Source organism: Gavialis gangeticus, unplaced genomic scaffold (genome assembly GCF_001723915.1).
Source record: "Gavialis gangeticus isolate Ggan-Ray unplaced genomic scaffold, GavGan_comp1, whole genome shotgun sequence".
In the NCBI taxonomy this organism is placed as follows: Eukaryota; Metazoa; Chordata; order Crocodylia; family Gavialidae; genus Gavialis; species Gavialis gangeticus.
This window is the reverse complement of record NW_017729030.1, coordinates 53982232-53989570: the sequence shown is the minus strand read 5'-3', so window position 1 is coordinate 53989570 and position 7339 is coordinate 53982232. Positions and strand designations below refer to the sequence as shown.

Genomic DNA, 7339 nt, shown 5'->3' with positions numbered 1-7339 from the left:
CAGTGCATTCAGCCCCTCCCCACTGTACTGACCTGCCCATCACATCTTGTGCACTCTGGTCAGAGAGGGGCAAGGTGTAGGTTAGCTGGAGGAGCACAGCAGTTTTGGACAGAGGTGTTCGGGGAGCACCTATGTCTTTTGGGACTCTAGAGTGCACTCCCTTGCCTGAGTTGCATGCAGCTCTAGAGACTGCACACCTCTCTGGGCTGGGACTGATTAAAGTTCCCATCACCTGGTGCATTGGGAGACTTAAAAGTGTGAATATGTATGAGGCTCTTGGAGACCCATGATAGTGCCCTATGAGGCACAGAGACTTACTCCTGCATAACCAGACCATGACACCCTCAGGAGTAATCTGTCTGCCTGTCTCTGAAGTAGTGCAGTTCCTATGTGTAGAGAAGAACCTGAAGCTGGCTTCTCTCTTAGACTGTGTCTGTGTCTGCTGTAGTGTCCTGGGACAGCCTGCGGATCCCAGGTGTGCTTCAGAGGCTGGGCTTTACTTACCTGGTGGTTGCCATCATGGAACTCCTTTTTGCCAGGGTCGTGGCTGCGAGTGAGAACTTGGTGAGTGGGCCTGAGATGGGAGGGAGATTGTAAGTGGTATGGGAGACCCAGCACCATCTCATTTACTTGTTTTGCAAGTGGTCTGCCATCAAAGAGGTTCTGTCTCCTGCAGTGCTACCACTGTTTCCTTGATCAGCATGTGGGTTTGGAAGATGCAGTGTAAAACATTAACATTTTGCTAAATTTTGCAGAGCTGCCAAAGGGGGCTACAGTGAGTTTAGCAGCAGGAGGTTGTTGCAGCAATTCTGCCTGTCAGGCCTACTTAGTTGGCTTATGGAGGATTTTAAGGGTCCTTTCTGTTCCACAGTCAGTGCCTCTTTGGTTCCAGCATTGCTGAAAAATGCAGCTGTGATTTTGAACATGGCTTATATATATTCTTTGTTTTAAGGGATTATGTGTTCCCAGTGCTTCCCCATCTGCTAGCGTTGTCTCTGGGGGAGCCTGACTAGCCTGTTGTCTGTCAGGCTGGGCAGAGAGACCAGGCGGCGATATCACAAAATGTTCAGGGTTCTGCTCTCGTTTATGAGTTTAGCAGATACACTCTGAGCATGACTTTTCCTAATTTCTTTAGATGCTTTTATTTTACTCTCCCTTCCCACCCAGTAAGCTAAGTGAGGACCTTATCTGTGCTGAGTCCAGTGTTTCAGATTTCCGCCTCTGAAGGCTGGCTAGCATTTCTCTTTTTTTATAATGAGGTAAAATAGGTTGTGATTATCTCTCATTTGACTTAAAACCTGCTGACAGGATTTTGCTCAGGCTTCTGAAACAGACTGTTCTTTTTGAAAGCAAGCCTGGCAAATTTCAGCTTCAGAAACATTTGCTTGCTTTAACTTAATAAAGGGGAAAGGAAAAACAGGATACTAAAATAAAAATAGGAAGTCTTGCAAAATCCACTGTGGTCATTAACTCCTGACTGCCTATAATGCCAAGCACTTACTGTTAGATGGTTCTTCTCATGGACAATATTTATATGCTGGTTCATCATATTTCTTTTCCTCCCTTCCTCTCTTACAGGAGATGCCATATTCTGCTTTTCAGGATATTCTGTGTTACTGGCCACAGTGGCTTTTCATTCTGTCACTGGAAGCAATTTGGCTGTGTCTGACCTTCCTGTTAGAGGTACCTGGCTGCCCCCGGTAAGTGTCATGCTTGGACTTCCCTTCAGGTTCTGCTTCTGAAACTTCGGGGCTTTTTTGATATGTTTGGGGAATGTTTGTCAGGATGTGAACAGACACAGCATTTGTCATGCTTTTGTGCTGGGGTTGCTGTTTTTATCCCAGGACAAAACACAAGCATAAAGATATACATGGTCCCAACCCATGACAGAATCAGCTGAAGGTGTACCAGGAGGAAAGCAGTATTGCTTTATTCTAGAACATCTTAAAATACCTCTGTACATTTCTCATGTTACAGTTCTGCTACAAGTGGGCCAGGTGGTCCTTCAGGTAGCCCGCAATGCAGAGCTCCCACCCAGTGTTTCTAGCTCTGAATTGGTAGGGAGGATTGAAGAGGATAGGCTTTGTGTTCAGTTGGACAGGGATTTTCACAGGATAATCTTTCCCTTCTTAAAGTGAAATATCTGATAAAACTGACATCTTTATTGCCCCCAGGTAGGTATGAAACAGGTTCAAAATCTCCCTGAGGTTCTTGCAGAGCTGTATATGAACACCACACATCACCCAGATGCTTGTGAGGTAGGGAAATGAGGGACACAGCTACACTGCCCCTATGGTGGTCTTGAGTCTACTGCTGAAAATGAAGCCTTGCCCACCTGCTCCACATACTGCAAACCCAGAATGGAGGTAGTGAGGACACTTTAGAGACCCGTCACAATGCTCCCCCAGTACACTGCTGCTCACAAGCATGGCCAAGGCAGAGACCTCAAGAGAGGGTGTTTCCAGAGCTTCCTTGTTGCCTTAGTTCTGGGTTTGGCATGCATGGATTGGGGGTGGATGGCAGGCACTTCATTTTTGGCGGTTATCTATGGAGAACCACAGAAGTAATGCAGACATACCTGCGGAGACTTTCCTCCTGAGAAGGATCTTGACAGCATGCATGTTCCAGCAGGCACGGGGAACCTCCTGCAGTGGGTGATGGCATAATGCGTTGATTTCATAAGTTCTGAGCTTTCAGGCTGCAGCTGTCCATGCTTGCTGTCGGTGCCCTGGTTGCAGCAAAGTCCCTTCAGCTGCTTTTGTGTTCAGGCACGTACTGAGATAGTGGGCTTGAATTGCAACACAGGAGAATTATGTTGGATATTAGGATGAGTATGAGAGTGGTTAAGCCCTGGAACAGCTTACCAGAGAGGTTGCAGAACCTCTATCTTTGCATATTTTAAGTGAAAGTTAGACAAACATTAGTCTGGGGTGGTTTAGACAGAGATGATTCTACCTTGAGCCAGGGGGTTGGACTAGATGACTCCCTGAGGGCCCTTCCAGCCTTACTGTTATATGATTCTAGGTGTAGAAATACCCATGTTGTAGAGGGACTGTGTGTCCCTCACTCTTGTTAAGGAGTCTTAGGTCTTCTTCCCTGAGAGAACCTGGGATTTCCCTTACTTCTGGAGGTGTGGCCCTGTGGGATGCTAGAAACTGAGTCTGGCTGTGCCTGTTCCATAACCTTTCTCATTTTAGCTCCTTTCTTCTTGTGGTTCGCAATGGAAATCTCCATCTAAGCGGCTCTGTTTCTCTGGCAGCAAGCCATCTGTCTTGGGTGCTGGTGTTGTCCTGCTGTTTTTTCCTATCTCTCTGGCTGTCCCCAGTTAAAATCTTTGATGTTTCTGGTGGGTCTGGGACACTCAGCACTGGATTCTGTGGCAGCAGGTGATCTTCCTATTAATATGGCTGCCTATCCTGGAAGCTTTTCATCTGCTTCTTATGCAGGGCTGCAGCCTGCAAAGGCACAAAGCAAACGTAATTTGGAGCTCACTGTTTCACTTAATATTCCTGCCTCATGCATGTTTGCTTCTCCAGAAGGTAATGAGCATATCCCTGCCTCCAACACTGAAGCTGCAGAGACCTTTTCTATATTTAACTCATTGTTTTCATCCCTTTGTTTCAGGCCAGAGAAAGAACTACATTTCAGTAGCTTAAGAAAACTGGGTTGAGGACAGCTTCATGAGGTCTTCTAGTGGACACAAAAGCTGGTTTTGTTGGGAGGCGGGGAATGTAGGAGCACCCTCTGGGGTTTCTAAACCATGTTTGGGCAGTGTTTAGTGTCCAGAAGGCCGGCCCTTTGGGTCTCCCAGCATTCAGCCTTGTAAACAGCAAATCTTGCATTGAGCTACACAATCTGGGAGGGTGTCTGTTGTGGATGCAGCGGGTTGTCTAGACGGCTCTTTGCAAGGAGCTAGCTAATGCTTCCCCTGTGCTGCTTTTTTGATTAAGACTTTTATCTGGGATTTAGGCTGGTGGGTAACATGATTGTATTTGGAGATGATTTTTTTTGCCTTGGATCAGCAAAACATAGCCTTAACCACACCCACACCTGGTAGCAGATTACCCATGCTCACATCTGTTATTTCCCTTTTAGAGGTTACATTGGTCCTGGTGGCATTGGAGATTTTGGAAAATATGACAATTGCACTGGAGGAGCAGCTGGCTACATTGATCGCTTGCTCTTGGGAGAAGCGCATATTTACCAGCACCCATCTTCCAATGTAAGTGGCGTTAGGTTGCACGTGAATTTTCAGAGCACTTCCAAAGTTATTCTGGAAATGGTGTAGCAGAGTTCTATGCTTATTATTCCAAGAAGTCGTATATGAAACTGTCTAAATTTTCAAGGAAAGGGGGTGCTTTCTTTTTGAAATACCAACAGTCTGCTCAGCCTGGGAGCTGAAAGCCAAGCTCTGTTGTTCTTTGCTTAAAAGATCTCCACTAGAACCCAGCTGGTCAGTTTGCTGATAATAGATTGTTTTTGCTAGGATCCCTTTCTTAGTTTCCAGGGGCCACCTGGATTCAGCCAGCTCTTTTGAATCAGGAAGTTGAGCCAGACTCCTCAGGACCAGCAGCTTCACCGTTGTTCCACAACAACTTTCAAGTTTTTGCTATAGGGTGGCTTGTCTCAATCCATTGCTTTTTGCCCACTGTTAAACAAAAAGCAATGTATTCATACAGCAAACATTGAAATAACTAGGTCAGTCTACAGCATTTATAAATTGTTATAGGGCTTGTCACATGCTTGCCACGGCCCTTAATGTTATAGTAGCTGCACAACTCGCAGCGTAATATATTCAGCCTTATAACATCGTGGGCGCATCTATATGTGCTGTTAATGAGCAGCAATAAACTCCTGTGCATATCACACTGGAGTTTATTGATTCCAGGCATTATGTCTGAACAGCAGGCGCAGATGTCCCCAAGACCACAGCATGTTGAGCCAGGTTGGAGCAGCCCCATGTGGCAGGATCCGAGGGGGTCAGCCTGCCAGCTTGGGGCTGCTCCAACCTGGCTCAACATGTAGAGAGGCTGGCTGGGGCACGAGGGTGCTCCAGTGTGGGGCTAGCAGCCAGCAGCCCCTACACTGAAGCAGCCTCATGCCCCCAGCCAGTCCTGTCAGGGTCTACACATACGCTTCTGCGCATGGAAAAACTCCACAGTAGGATAGTACTTGTAAATACAAGTACTTGTAAATACAAATACTAACCTACTGCAGAGTTAGTTTACTATATCCTAATAGCACTGCACGTGTAGATGCTGAGATGTTTACTGCAAAGCTAATTAATCAACCCTGCAGTAAGTATTTCATGTAGACATGCCTCCCCCCAGATGTAGTTAAGGTAGTGCTTTCCTCTTCATTTAACACCTGAGGTACAGAGAGACTTATGTGACTTGCCTAAGGTCACACGTAGTCTGTAGTGAAGCAGGGTCTTTAATTTAGCTCTTTCAGGTCTTAGTGCCTGAACCAGTGGACCAGGCTTTCTGCCTGCTCTGCTAACTAGGAGTGAAAGGAGCCCAGACATAGTCTTGGCAAGAAAGGAAGCAAATCTGATGAAGATCACATACATAGCACCAGAAGGTGAAAAGTGTCTCCTTCACATAATAGCTGCTTTTTGCTTTAACCTCCCATTTGTGCCTTGTGGGAAGTAATGGGTTGTAAGTGGAAACACCGACAAGTGCAAGGTGATGCACCTGGGGAGGAACAACCGGCACCATACCTACAGGTTGGGGAACTCCCTTCTTGTCAGTACAGAGCCAGAAAAGGATCTTGGAGTCGTCATTGATGCCAAGATGAACATGGGCCGGCAGTGTGGGGATGCAGTCAGGAAGGCCAACCGTACCTTGTCATGCATCCACAGATGCATCTCAAGCAGGTCCAAGGAGGTGATACTCCCCCTCTATGCGGTACTGGTCAGGCCGCAGTTGGAGTACTGCATCCAGTTCTGAGCGCCGCACTGCAAGAGGGATGTGGATAACATGGAGAGGGTCCAGAGGAGGGCCTTCGCATGATCAGGGAGCAGCAGGGCAGGCCCTATGAGGAGAGGCTATGGGACCTGAACCTGTTCAGCCTCCAAAAGAGAAGGCTGAGGGGGAATCCTATGACCCCAGCTGACTTCCCGCCCTTTGGGCAGAGGGCTGGACTCAGTGATCTTCCGAGGTCCCTTCCAGCCTTAATGTCTATGAAAATCTATGAAATCTAGTTGCCTGTTACAAACTAGTCAGAGGGGACCAGCAGGCACTGGGGAAGTCCCTGTTCCCCCGAGCACTACCAGGAGTGACCAGGAATAACGGTCACAAGCTGGCAGAGGGTAGATTTAGGCTAGATATCAGGAGGCGCTACTTCATGGTCAGGGCGGCTAGGATCTGGAACCACCTTCCAAGAGAAGTGGTGCTGGCTCCTACCCTGGGGGTCTTTAAGAGGAGGCTAGATGTACACCTTGCTGGGGTCATTTGACCCCAGTACTCTTTCCTGCCATGGCAGGGGGTTGGACTCGATGATTTGCTCAGATCCCGTCCGACCCTAGAAACTATGAAAGGAGTTGAGTGGTAAACCCAGTGTACCTTCTTTGTCATTGGTTTGCAGAGCACTTAAACGTGTGCTTAACTTCAAGTAGGAACAGTCAGCCTTGGTGGAGTCAGGAGACTGGCTCACATGCTGAGAGTTAAGTCCATGTTGAAAACAGTGCTATACTGGATCAGGGTCATATAGGGTTGAGGATTGCAAATCAGGCTGCTGTCAGCCAGGAAATAACCTGAGTGCAGCAGAAGGCACATGGCACAGCAGAGGGAACGCCCTTGGAAGGGTGGGACAGCTTGCACATTTCACAACTGGGTAAGCTTACCAGCAGCTTCCTTACCAACACCACACTGCCTGGGGGTAGGGGGAGTCATACCCACCATACAGGGCTGTGGGGATGGGAAGCAGTGAATGGATTCTGTTCTGCAAATCATTAACCAGAGCTGCAAGTTGGAAAGGATTTAGCACAGTGTAAATACAGTCTGAATCCAGTATTGACAGTAGCCAGGTGTCAAGGTGGGGCTTGTGGATGGTAGCCAGTGAAGAGGGGTATGAGAGAAGGCAAATAAATTCAGAGCCTCTTGGGACTTTCTAATAATCCCTCTCTTTCTCAAAGGTGATCTACCAAACAAGAGTGGCATATGATCCTGAAGGGATCTTGGGAACAATAAACTCCATCTTCATGGCATTCCTGGGACTTCAGGTATGGTGTTTCCTTCTTGGGCTGGAAGGAACTGACATTTCCTGGAATCAGCTGAAGGGTTCTTCTCACTCTATGGGGGGGGGGGGCGTGTGCGGTAAAACCATTGGTTACAGCCAG

The 7339-nt window shown here is 47.6% G+C and overlaps 1 protein-coding gene across 1 annotated transcript in view; it reads left to right on the top strand.

Annotated features, from left to right (window-relative positions):
• The window catches only part of HGSNAT (heparan-alpha-glucosaminide N-acetyltransferase), a 44359-nt gene that overhangs the window by 26972 nt on the left and 10048 nt on the right, over positions 1 to 7339 (top strand). Inside the window, exons 11-14 of the mRNA XM_019522238.1 lie at positions 449 to 564; positions 1579 to 1700; positions 4096 to 4222; positions 7136 to 7222. Coding sequence (XP_019377783.1) covers positions 449 to 564; positions 1579 to 1700; positions 4096 to 4222; positions 7136 to 7222 — 452 coding nt within the window. The remainder of the gene's footprint in view (positions 1 to 448; positions 565 to 1578; positions 1701 to 4095; positions 4223 to 7135; positions 7223 to 7339) is intronic.